This window comes from Solea senegalensis, linkage group LG16, assembly GCF_019176455.1.
Source record: "Solea senegalensis isolate Sse05_10M linkage group LG16, IFAPA_SoseM_1, whole genome shotgun sequence".
NCBI lineage: Eukaryota > Metazoa > Chordata > Actinopteri > Pleuronectiformes > Soleidae > Solea > Solea senegalensis.
The window spans coordinates 11,289,873-11,303,470 of record NC_058036.1 but is presented as its reverse complement, the minus strand read 5'-3'; the positions used below and the strand labels follow the sequence as shown (position 1 = coordinate 11,303,470).

Genomic DNA, 13,598 nt, shown 5'->3' with positions numbered 1-13,598 from the left:
ACATTTAAGAAGCTTAAAGAAATGTAATTTAAAAAGACACTCAAAGTAATTTATCAGTTAGCAATTTATCAATTAATCTAAATTTAGTTATTGATGGATAGATAGATCTTAGTTTATATAATGCATAATGCATGAGACAAATTGGATATAGTGTTTACAAATATTTATTTTCCACATGCAGCTTCCGTAGAGAAAACATACAAAGAAAAATACTTGAAAATGACAAGTGAAACTATTATTATTATGTTTATTATTGATGATGATGATAATGATAATAATAACAATAATAATACAAATAATAATAATATTAATAACAATAATAACAATAATATCAATAAAAAATAATAATGTGGCAAGCAGACAAACAGCAACAATGCTTTTACAGGTATGGATGGAGTCTGTGTACTAACTACACAAAAAACTCTTTCAAAAAAACTTAAACACATACACATACATAAACAGTGATAGGAGTATCTGTACAGGTACATGTAGACATTTACACGCTTAACCTGACTTGTCAGTGGTAATAACAATGCAAACATGCAACTTTATGATCATCATCATAATAATAAGACATCATTTTACTACTATACTACATGATAAAGCAATACTACATTTAACACACTTAACAGATTAAATTAAACATTGAAGATATTTTGACAAAGTGAGGTCTTCTGACAGCATCGCTGTTCTTAATACTGCTCTTCTTCTTCAATCAGCTTCACTTTGTCTGAAAGTTCTTCAAGTAAACAAACAGTCAAGGGAAAAAAAAACATGCCACAATTCCACCATTTATTACTGGAGATGATATAGAAATATCAAACTGTAAATCAACTGAAAATATTATATTATATATTAGTATTATTATATAGGTGGAGAGAGAAAAGCTACAAAGCAGCTCTGGCGTTTATAAAAGGTTATAATACAAAAGTATTGAAACTCAGTCAGTACTATCACTACTTGTAAGAGGTGGCAGTATTTGGTCCTGTTGTGGTCTTGAACAGTGGTCTAATACTTAGCAGACACTCACTCTCCACTGTTATCCACCCACAAACCCATTGTGTCCTGATGATAGTTTTGCCTCATATACTTGAGAAACTACTGTATATAATGTTACAAATGTGTTACATATGTATTAACTGTAACTGTACTTTGCAACTTTTAAACATATGCAACACATATCTGTTACACTCAAACTACTGTGAAATAAATTCACACAATGCTGATTATCAGCTCCACACGACTCTTTCTTTGTTCTCTTTGATGTATAGCAGTGTTTAGATTGACATGTCTGCACTGCACACAGGAAGTGATTTGTTATATGTAAAGGCAGATGGAGGCAACAGTAATATTGTCATAGTAAAGCCAGACGACTCCATCAGGTTGGAGTATGACTGTAACTGCTTCTTGTACCCGCCCACCTCTGCCCTGCTGTTGTATACTAACAAACGCTCCCTCAGTCAGGTCTGATAGTTTTGCTTGGCAGAGCTTGTTTTTCAGATTATACAAAAAAACTTTACATTGTTTCTGTTCACAAAGAACAAACAAAGGCAACATCAACAGAAACAAATATCACAAAAATGCATGCATTCCAGCTTTAAATTCAAACTTTGCAGGAAAGTAAAATAGCACAGGTTCTCTAGGACACCAGAACCCAAGCCTCATCATGTGAGATGCAAAAAGGATATGTTTTCTGCTCAGCTCCTGAATGGTCAACTGTACTTTTCTCTGGAAGGCAATCTGCGCTTCACACATGCAGGCGTCTTGACTTATTTCACCTCTCATTTCCTCTGAGAGAGAGAGAAGATGTATAGAGACAGCTGAAAATATTCCTGTCATGTTTCACCATGTTTAGTGTTTGCTTCTTTGTGATAATTCACTCGGCCGCTCAGTAGGAAACAAACAAAACTGTGCAGTGATAGTTTTTCACTGGCTTCATGCAATATTTTGAAATCCTATATAAATCCTATATATATGTATATGTATATATATATATATATATATATACATATATATACAGTATATATGTACTGTATATGTGTCAAAATCCCAATGGATATTGATTTAACAATATGTGTATCATTAACAACATATTATGTAATCATGTTTGGTTGCACTTTTGTATTAATTACATTGATTACATGATAAAATATATTTTATTGGTAGCTTTATTTTTTAATTTATTTATTAATCTATGACTCAATACACCGCATTACAAAGTCACTCATTAACCCAACCCCTTTTCAATAATCGTATAGGAAAAGAGAATTCAAGAAGCCTTTGCTGATATACAGTATTTGTCTGGAATAGTCATGGAAACAATGACCATGATTACAATACATGTTGCAATAGACAATATTGCCTTAAAGTGCAGGGCTTTGGTGATAAATGCTGGGCTGTGGAAACGTATACATCACATACAACCTAGGTTTCACAAAAACATCTCTGCGTATGTTTTTTTTTTTATTATTTAAAAAGAAAGAACATTCTTACGTGAGCATGTTCTCTGGTCGGCATTTAGCACATATCCGGATCGACACTTGCAGCTGAAGGAATCCCCGTTGTTGATACAAATATGTTGACAGTTATGTCCGTGAGCGCATGAATTTGAGCCTGAAAAGAGACACTTTCACATCTAACTGACCAAGTCTCGATTATTATTCCCAGAGCATTGATGGAATCAAACAGCAGAGCCTCATTTTAAAACAGAAACATAAAAACTAATTACATAGATTTGTACACAGAAATGTTCAAACCAATCAAGGCCAAAAGTAAATGTGTGTGTGGCTCCAGAGTTAACGTTTCAAAATGGAGAGTTGCGTATGTTTATTAAGGAGTAGGATGATGGCAACTATGATGCAGTGCTGCAGATGGCAGGTTCTGTCTGGAAGTGTTGGAAGTAGTGACTAAGATAATTATAAATTATTGCCATTACCTTTGTATCATAATTACTATTAACTAGAAATTAATGTATGTTTGTGTCAGCTTTACAGTGATTTATCCAAATGTTATGGTTATTGTTGCACTTGATTTAATGGCATTTATCTGGGATTTATACAAACTACCATATCTTTTTAAAATTTAAAATGTTGAATTCAATTTTACTCTCAAATTCCATGTTAATTTTAATTTTATCATTTGACGTTTTTACCTGACATATCTTCTATATTTGCACATTATCTAATTTGTGTTTTTCTTTTCTTTATTGACATTGTCTTTAGTTCTGTTTAAGTTTGGGATCAGTGCTTCTTGGTAAGCTCTCATTTTTCTTATTTTTGAAAAAAATAAGCACTGTCATTACAGAGGGACATTCCAGTACAATTTAAAAAAAAAACAACCTTTTTACAAATAATTTGAGGGCTTTACTTACGTGAGCATGTTTTGAGATTCACATTCAGGACATATCCCACTCGACACTTGCACATGTACGAGTTCCCACTGTTGACACATATGTGCTGGCAGTCGTGTCCCTGGGCACATGCATCTGAAGCAGAAACTGAAGAAGGAAAGCTCACATCTCAGTTAAACATATAGGAAACATTCCTTAATGTTTTGGACAGTCAATGGTCACATTCCTTCAAAAAGTGGACCCCCATACTGCTCCAGTCAACAGGACACTTCCATATCGGACTGACTGGCTATATCAGTCAAGAATCCTTAAGCCATTGTAGACCATGGTTTTTCAAATTTCCATCTCTTTCCATGTTTGTGGTTGATCAGAATGAGCAAAGCTTACCAGAGAAATTCCTCCAATACTTTATTTTTAATCTTTCAATTCAGCCAATAAGATCCCTGGACAATCTGTTAAAAGGGTCCAAGATCTTACGTGAGCATGTTTTCCTGTCTGCCTTCAACACATATCCTGCTCGACACTTGCAGATGTAAGAGTCATCACTGTCGACACAAATGTGTTGGCAATCATGTCCTTGGCCACATATATCTGAACCTGAAAAGAGACAATCCCACATCTAACTGTATTAATCATTCAGAGAAACCTTTAGTAGACAAAAGAAACAAAGATGGAATACCATGATCAAGCACCTATTCATTTTGAGGCAAATGCTGAACACATCAGCACATCTACGAGAAAAGTCTAAGTTCTTACGTGAACATGTTTTCTTATCTGGATTCAACACATAACCCGCTGGACACTTGCACATGTACGAGTTCCCACTGTTGACACATATGTGCTGGCAGTCATGTCCCTGGGCACATGCACCTGAAGCAGAAACTGAAGAAGAAAAGCTCACATCTCAGTTTAATCACTATAGAAAACATAAAGAATACATCCCTTAAAGTTTTGGAGAGTCAATGGTCACATTCCTTCAAAAAGTGGACCCCCTTACTGCTCCAGTCAACAGGACACTTCCATATCTGACTGACTGGCTATATCAGTCAAGAATCCTTAAGCCATTGTAGACCATGGCTATTCAAATTTCCATCTCTTTCCATGTTTGTGGTTGATCAGAATGAGCAAAGCTTACCAGAGAAACTCCTCAAATACTTTATTTTTAATCTTTCATTTCAGCCAATAAGATCCCTGGAAAATCTGTTAAAAGGGTCGAAGATCTTACGTGAGCATGTTTTCCTGTCTGCCTTCAACACATATCCTGCTCGACACTTGCAGATGTAAGAGTCATCACTGTCGACACAAATATGTTGGCAATCATGTCCTCGGCCACATATATCTGAACCTGAAAAGAGACAATCCCACATCTAACTGTATTAATTATTCAGAGAAACCTTTAGTAGACAAAAGAAACAAAGATGGAATACCATGATCAAGCACCTATTAATTTTGAGGCAAATGCAGAACACATGAGCACATCTACGAGAAAAGTCTAAGTTCTTACGTGAACATGTTTTCTTATCTGGATTCAACACATAACCCACTGTTGACACATATGTGCTGGCAGTCATGTCCATAGACACAAGAGATGTTATAACAGCTGGACTGTAGGAGACTTTCTCTGGCTCTTCCACAACCAGATGTCAAGGAACACTTCTGGAGCCAAACTCTTTGCAATACCTCTGAGTCTACCAACATTAAGTCTCTATTGATTGTCCTAATCTGTTAGAGTGATAGTTCATGTTTTTTGAAGTTCGGTTTTAGGCTATGTTCAGACCTGGTATTATATGTAGCTTTTTAGATTTTTGCCCTTATAATAATATAATAAATATAAATTGTGTTTCGCAGTGTAAAAAAACTTTGAGTTCATTGTGAAAATGCAGCAGGATCAGAGGACGTCAGCTGAGGTGGAAGCCTTAAAGGTGTTCTGAGGATGGATTTGTGTTTAGACAACACATTTTTTCATGTATAAACAAATGTGGTTTTTGTGTTTGGATCTCTAGATGCATTCAGGATGCTGTTAGTCCTTTCAAAACATTGAGCACTGTCCACTTGATCAAACTCACTCAGGACAGATGTGATTTGGATCATGATACTTTCTCAGCCTCCAAATTTACTACCAACTGTCCTAAACTATTTGGAACAAACTACATAAGATAATATTTGTATTTATTATTATTAGTTTCTAATTTCTAATCCTCTAATTAATAGTCTCTGTAGCATTTAGTTGACAGGGACATCATAATGGACTTTGGGGGCCTCAGGCAAAAGGGCTTACATTATCCTTGATTACATAATAAAACCATCCTATTAGTAAATGTATGTCTAGATTGATTTAAGTTTATTAAAATGTACTAAAGTAATTCATTATTTCATGTTTTAATAGCCAATTAAAAGAGGGATTATGAAGGATTTGATAATAATTTACAGAAACAACATAACACTGTCAAAAATAGCAAATAATGGATTTTAAATAATGGATATTAAAAGTACAATTGTGTTGCTTTTCATCTGCTCTTGGGGCCCCGTTTAAGCTTGGGGCTGGTAGATGTAAATGTAAAATGCAGAAACAAGAAAATGATGTCTCTTGTGGGAGCCCGTCCTGTGACTTACAGAATATGCATTATATCATCAACGATTCCAATACATGCAATACATTTGTGCATTAGCCGTGTCCCATCCAGTCAACATGTGGAACAATGGACAACTGGCACAAAGACATGCATAACAAGTACAGTATATATTAAGTGAAATTGAAGGTTCTTACGTGAGCATGTTTTCTGGTCTGCATTCAACACATATCCCTCTCGACATTTGCAGATGTATGAGTCATTATTATTGACACAAATATGTTGGCAGTCATTTATGTGGGAACATGAATCTGAACCTGAAACGAGACACTCATTCTTGAAATTGACTCTAAATTAAATGACTAACGTGATACATGCTCAGTCTGCATGTGCTACCATTCCATTAACTATTGAAATCATGACCACACAGTCATGTAAGTCATGGGTATGGGCAAGTCCAGCTTTAGATAAATACAGTATAAATGAAATGGATTATCTTACGTGAGCATGTTTTCTGGTCGATATTCAGCACAAATCCTTCACGACACTTGCAAATGTAAGAATAGCGACTTTTGACACAAATGTGTTGGCACTCGTGTTCTTGGTCACAAGCATCCAAACCTGAAAATAGACACTTTCACAGCTAGCATCTACAGCATTACTTCCTTGACAGATGTAATTAAATTACCATTAGCAAGGAATCTACTGTATGTCTTCTCAAGAATATAAAATAATCACACAGTGGTCTCCAGACAAATGAAAACTAATAGGGTTTGGGGTCTTACTTGTGCATGTTTTTTGATCTGCATTCAACACATATCCTTCTTGACACTTGCACGTGTATGAGTTGTATTCACCGACACAGATTTGTTGACAGTCATGTCCCAGTGCACATGCATCTGAATCTAAAAAGAGATACTCCTATTTGTAGATCATTTAATCCAATTACAGATTTCATTACGAGAACAAGTGGTTAAAATCCAGCTCCATGAAATCCAACACCCCTCCAAATATATGACACATCCCCACCTATGAAAATACCACAAATTCAAGCAGCAACCACCACAACTGAAACTGACGCCAGTGTGGCATCAGCGTCCATGTCATTTAATAGCATCTGCTGTATAATGGTACCACAACAACCTCAGCAATTGCCAAGTTAATATCTTTAACAATTCCCTTGTCCAGGAACAAAAAAAGTATAATAAATCTGAAGATAATCTGTGCCAACCTACAAATGTTCTTTGATTCACAGTCAAGATATTAAATTCTACATTTGTGGTAGAATTTAAGTAGAAATTGAGTAGAAATTAGCACAGGACCATGTACCTAAACCTGACCAGAAACACTACACCAGTGGTTCTCAAACACAGGGTCAGGAGCCACATATGGATCACTGGAAAAATCTGTTGGGTCCCCAACCAAATTTGCTGGATTTTGGTCCCAATGTAGAAAGTCTGGAAAACACTGCACTACACTGATGTTAGCGCTGTCATTATGGAAGTGATGGCAACTGGTACTGTTCATAAACAGTAAAGCATCTGCTGTTTATTTCAGCAAAATGTGACTGACCAATGCTCACAGCTGTAAATTGAAGCCATACAAATATATTTTTATACATTCCATCAAACAAAACATATACAGTATCTGCAAACTTCAGCACAAATATTTGTTCTTACGTGAGCATGTTTTCTGGTCTGTATTCAACAAATATCCGACTCGACACTTGCAGATGTACGAGTCATCACTGTTTAGACAAATGTGCTGGCAGTCATGTCCATTGGCACATGGCTCAGAACCTGGAAAAACACCCCATAGCTATCAAACTCATTCCAATTAAACAAATAAAAGAGGTAATTATATTTGATGTGCACACAGATCTGTGTATTTATAAGTAATATATTTCTCTATTCTGGCTCAATAACAACTAGGATTGGCTCCAGCTCTCACCACAACCCTTTAAGGATAAACAGTAGCAAACAAAGGAATGAATAAATGTTCTTACGTGAACATGTTCTCTGGTCTGCATTCAACACATGTCCCACTTGACACCTGCAGGTGTATGAGTCACCATTGTTGACACAAATATGTTGGCAGTCATGACCCTGGGCACATGCATGTGAACCTGAAAAGAGACACTCACATCTCCCCATATCTGACTTACACAGTTTCCTGCCTCATCTGCTCAAATATATTAACTCTGGCATTATATGCATTCTCTGAAACACGCGTGAGGTGAAACAAATGTTGAAAGAGAATGGTTATATGAACCTAGTGCTGTCCTTTCAGAAAGATCTGCAGGCTCAGCTGAGGTGTGGGGCAGCAGAGTGACACAAGCAGTGTTTTAGTGTGGACATAGTATGGACACAAACATGACGATTAAAGGCTATAAAGGGATAAGGGTTTATGAGGCACTGACACATAGTCAGTGCTGACATCATGGTGCTGGTGCTTTGTATACAACCAGCACCTGTGACATGGCCACTAACCCTCAATGAAAACATGGCTGCCATCAGGGACCCAAGGAAAATAATAATTTTTGCCACTTGACAAAACCCTCACCTAATGCAGCTATTCTGCCTTTTCTGATTGGAATCCAAAGTTTGTGTTGCTTTGTAAAGTGTTCACTTCCCATGCAAAAATCCAAATAGAAAATCAGCGATCTTACATTTTGTTTTTGGATTTTAAATTTCCACAATTTCAGCAGATGGCGTGTCACATACACAGTGAAAGTGGACAAAAATAATAAAAAAAATACTTACGTGAGCATGTTTTCTTGTCTGGGTTTAAAACATAGCCCAAGCGACACTTGCAATGGTATGAGTTTCCACTGCTGACACAAATATGCTGGCAATTGTGTCCCTGTGCACATGCATCCACACCTGTAAATAAACAATTCCAACAGTTGATTAACATACACGTAGCTTAATGAATCATTGTTTTTGTGATTAGTAGTTGCAATCCACATTTATTATTTGTGTGTTTTACAAATAGACACATGCAAATTAGTTTGTGCTTCGAGTATACTGATGTTATAGTGGTTTTATATTGGTGCTTTATTTATGGAAGGAAGAAATTATGTTATTTATAGCAAATGATACTCATGCACTTTAATTTTGTAACAGAATATCCATGCAAGTACCATGCAAACACAAAGTTAAAGGCAAGCAATGTTTCAATGCACTCCAAGCTATCTACAGCAGTGGTTGTCAAACGTTTTATATCAAGTACCACTTGAGAAAATATTGAGGTACTCTTGAAGTAACACCATGATCACCATCTTTAAAATACAGTGGTGTAAACAGGCCAAACAAAGTCAGCTACGGACTTTTCTCAGGAGACAGATTTATTCCCAAAAAGATCATTTGCTCTCTCATCTCTTTGGTCGTACACAGCAAGAGCTACATTAGTTTAAGCGGCTGTTATTGATGACAAAAGCCCAAATTATGAATGTGGGAAGCTAAGCACATTTTTCAGATATGCTATGTCAGCGGGGAAGGTGGGGCATAAGATACAGCGCAGAATGCTAAGAGCAAAGCGCTCCCAGTGAAGTACAGGCAGCATCATTTTAGATTTCATCTTAAAGTATTCAAGAATGAAGACAGTGCTTTGGTTCAGCACATCTTTATTTTGGTTAGTACAGTAACTTTGACTCTTTAATGCCAGCTGCATTCATTTTTCCATTACCAGCATTTCACTAGTTAGTAAACACCATTTTATAGAAATGCAAATGGGAAGAGGTGGTACATAGTTACTTTGCCTTTTTTCTTTGAGACCAAAGAAGAGGACTGTTGACTTTAGGATGGATATTCCCTCTATGGTGCTGCCCATACAATCACGTGTAAATTTAAAAGATGGGTTTGACGTACCATTGTTTCCTTTATCGTCATTTTCAGTATTTATTCCATTTTGGTCTTTCCTGCGATCTAGGTCTAATTCATAATCATTATTTCCACCATTCAATGGAGTGTCTGCACTCCCGTCATCATCATCATCCTTACCACACAAGGTTGCCCTAAATTTGGAAGTAAGCTTCTCAATAACACCATAGGTCTCCACGTAGAAGACATGGTCATCATGTGGTTGGCTGGCCATAAGGCGGAGGGACATCAAATCAGCTCTGTCTACTCCCACCGCGTAGATCTCTATCCCAGATGCGCGAGCTGCAGCTGACACTTCATCCACCTTGTCCTGGGGCCTCCCGTCTGTCAATATGAAGGCCACTTTTGCAATATTTCTGGAACTAACTCTGGCCCCTGCCTCTGCGGTGAATGCTTTTTCCATAGCAGTCTTGATGGCCAAGCCTGTCATGGTGCCCGAAGCGAGGGGTTCAACTCGAGCCAGTGCCTGCTTTAGGGCAGATTTGTGAGAATACGTATTGAGCAGGAACTCAATTTGTACTGTGCTGGCATAATTGACGAGGCCAACTCGTGTAGCGTCAGGCCCGATTTCCAAGCTGTCCACCATATCTTCCAGGAACTCCTTGGCCTTCACAAACTCAGCAGGACGCACACTGCGGGAACTGTCTATGATAAAGACAAGGTCTATAGGCCGATTCCTGCAGTTGGATCTTATTGCTGTAAAAAAGAATAAACATTTTCAAGATGTTGAACTGATTTAAAGTGTATTTTTAATGTTTTGTGTTGAAGTATCAACATCAAATTGTGTATTATAAGAAAGTAAATAACAAGATATTATTCCCATGAGCAAGATTACTGTTTTGACCATGTGCCATTACTTCATAAAAGCACATGTATATATGTATATATGTATGTATGTATATATACACACACATATGTATATGTATATATACATATATTTATATATACACTATATATATTAATTTATTTTTTTACATTGATGAAGTTATGACATTTATCACAAAAATGTACTAGTTAGTTAGTTTTACCAAAAAATATTTTGAGAAATGGCATTGACCCTAGTCAGAAACCTATAAGAGCAAGTACAAGACTGCTCTTATATTGTTGTTACAGTATATTATAATTAAAGCTCATTGAGACTGATCATACTTCAATTAGCTGTGCCACTACAATAAGTTCAGAAATAATAGATTTTCACTACATTTATATTAAATAAGATAATCCACAATTTAATAGCTTTCATTTTTAGGAGTCACATTAGAATATACCTGCGGCAGTCCTGCTGTATACAGGGGATACACTTGAGTCTGCAGCGGCCTGCCATGATGTGAATGGTGCAGCACTGTGTTGCAGTTGTGAGGAGAGCCTTGGTTGTGGTTGCTGGGTCGGCTGATAGCGATACAAGTTGGAATTTCTCCCGCCAGCTTTGTCACGAGAAAAAGCATTGTAACAGTGGTCACATGACACATGATAGGTGGGTGGACTACATGGTATATTGTATATACAGAATACAGCTGGGTGAACGTGTGTATGTGTGTGTGTCAGACATACTTTATATACAGCAACCCACCCATACAAACATACCGGACATACATACGTATATGTATGTAAACTGTACTGTAATATATTGTACACACACAGTATATATATGTACACACATAAATACATGTACTTGAATATTCATTATTTTCAATTTGTCAATGAATGTTTGGGTTCTCGGGCTTCCTCCCACAGTCCAAAAACATGCAATATGGGGGTTAAGTAAATTGGACACTCTAAATTAACCATAGGTGTGAGTGTGAGAGTGAATGGTTGTTTGTCTCTATGTGTGTGGCCCTGCGATGAACTGTCCAGGGTGTACCCTGCCTATCGCTCTGTCAGCTGAGATTGGCACAGCACCTGCGACCCTCTGGTGGAGGATAAAGCAGTAGATGATGGATGGATTTTCTATTTTCCTGCATATGTCTAGTGCAAAATGAGTGACGGGATGCAATTTCCAAACCTTGATTATACATTATAGTCAAAGGTTTCATATATAATTCTGTCTCTATATGCCAGGACAAATGCACAGAAGCACAGCATTAAGAACATGCAATGTTGCAGCCTGTACACACCTGCACTGTCACTTCTCCTCCTGTCTTGTGCCTGGACGTTGGTGGCAATGTGCAGCTGCTGCTGCTGGACACCTTGGGCACTGTAATGATCACTTCGAGGAAGCTGCTGAAAAATTTCAGCACTTGGAACTTCATCAGATGTCTGTTCAACAGATTTCACATCTTCAAAGTGCTGGTAGAGCCTTGCGGTGACTTGCGGGGACACTCGCTGGACCACAGGACTCATTACAGAGGGGCCCCTTGACCGAATCTGTGAGAAAGTCCCTGATGTCAGGATTCCAATGCAGCAGAAAAGTCCCAGCATTAGTGAAGTCATGTTGCCTGCACACAGGTTCCCCTCCTTCTCTGGGTCTCACTACAGCTACAGTTGAATGAAGCATACTTATAGTCTATGATCTAGTCTCCAGCCCACAGGGCGTGGAGAACTACCGGCCCAGTCAATGCACAGATATATGAAGTAATTCAGTAATACTGTACTTGACCTGAATTGTTTTATTACCCTGGATTTCAAGGTCTTGATAACTTCTTTCCATACAGGGTGATTTACACATTGTAGTATACAATTTAAAGCTCCAGTGTGTAACTGCTGTCACTGAAAAACTGCTAGTATGTTCTATTATTTAAAGCAGAGGTTTACAATTTTGTTTCTCATACCCCATGGAAATGTTTTATGATAAAGTTTTTGATTGGAAAGTAAACTTTCAACTATCCCAGGTTAAAAAAAATCCAAAAAAGATTTGCTTTTAAATGTAGTCTGACTTTTTCTGTAAAAAATATGATAACAAATTAAATGGTTAAATCTGCAAACCTTTCAACAACTCTCATGTGAGCACTACTGTTTGTTGTGCTCCAAATAATAACAATAATAATAATAATTATAATAATAAGAAGAAGAAGGAGAAGAACAGAAATATAAAAGCCATCAAAAAATCATCTATTGAATTGGGGAAATTTGAGTGAAAGTATATCATATATTATAATACAACAGAGATACTGTTCATATATACAAGTACCTATATCGTAGCTGCTTGAAACTTGTCTGTTATTTACAATAATCAGAAGACAAGACATTATCAACAGATGGATTTGACACAGTTTCAGGTTATTTGCACCGCGATGCCCTCTTATGGATTAAAGTGAAAAGTACACCAGTGCTTCTGGCATCACTCAGAAGAGACACTGCATGGTTCATTCAGAGATATTTCTGTTTCCATACTAAGTTTTGCTTGGTTACAAAATAGATTGTCACATAACTAATGCTGAAAAGTTTCACAAAATTTGTATCGGTGAATCATAAAAAAAAAATGTTTTTACTGCAAAGTAGTTAGCTCACAATGATACTCCAAGTGATCATTCAAACTCGAACCTTAACTATTCAAGTTATACAGCCTCGAAATGCAACAGGTTTGCAGATCGAAGTAAATTCTAAGTTGTCCATTTGTGCGTGCAGCATTGTCTGCATCCACGCCCCTTTTGGTTCATCAACAGAAGACAATAGTCAGAACATTTACATGCATAGTTTAATCGAGCTAAAGCCGTCGTCTGACAGGCAATCAGACAAAGTGCAGATTACGAGTATATGCAGAGGACAAAATACATTTATTAGCTGTGTTCTTCTGACTCTGCCTCTGTAGGTGGGGGTGTATCTCTCGATAAGCTGTTGCATATTGAATCCGTTCTGCTT

At 37.0% G+C, this 13,598-nt stretch overlaps 1 protein-coding gene across 1 annotated transcript; it reads right to left on the bottom strand.

Moving 5' to 3' along the window:
- Positions 1–327: 327 nt before the first annotated feature.
- Positions 328–12,230, bottom strand: LOC122783136 (matrilin-3-like). The gene is made up of 11 exons (XM_044047779.1): positions 11,915–12,230; positions 9,789–10,496; positions 8,682–8,801; positions 7,925–8,044; positions 7,599–7,718; positions 4,106–4,219; positions 3,827–3,946; positions 3,371–3,496; positions 2,494–2,613; positions 1,689–1,790; positions 328–745 (listed from the first exon to the last, which is right to left on the bottom strand). Exons 1-11 carry the CDS (start codon positions 12,228–12,230, stop codon positions 693–695), a joined length of 2,019 nt encoding a protein of 672 aa, XP_043903714.1. The 3' UTR covers positions 328–692.
- Positions 12,231–13,598: the final 1,368 nt, after the last annotated feature.

Coding starts and splice junctions, on each gene's coding strand:
- LOC122783136 (XM_044047779.1), bottom strand. CDS start 12,230: ATGACTTCACTAATGCTGGGACTTTTCTGCTGCATTGGAATCCTGACA. Junction 10,497..11,914: donor GAGGAGAAGTGACAGTGCAG/GTGTGTACAGGC, acceptor TCTTTTTTACAG/CAATAAGATCCAACTGCAGG. Junction 1,791..2,493: donor CGACCAGAGAACATGCTCAC/GTAAGAATGTTC, acceptor TCTCTCTCTCAG/AGGAAATGAGAGGTGAAATA.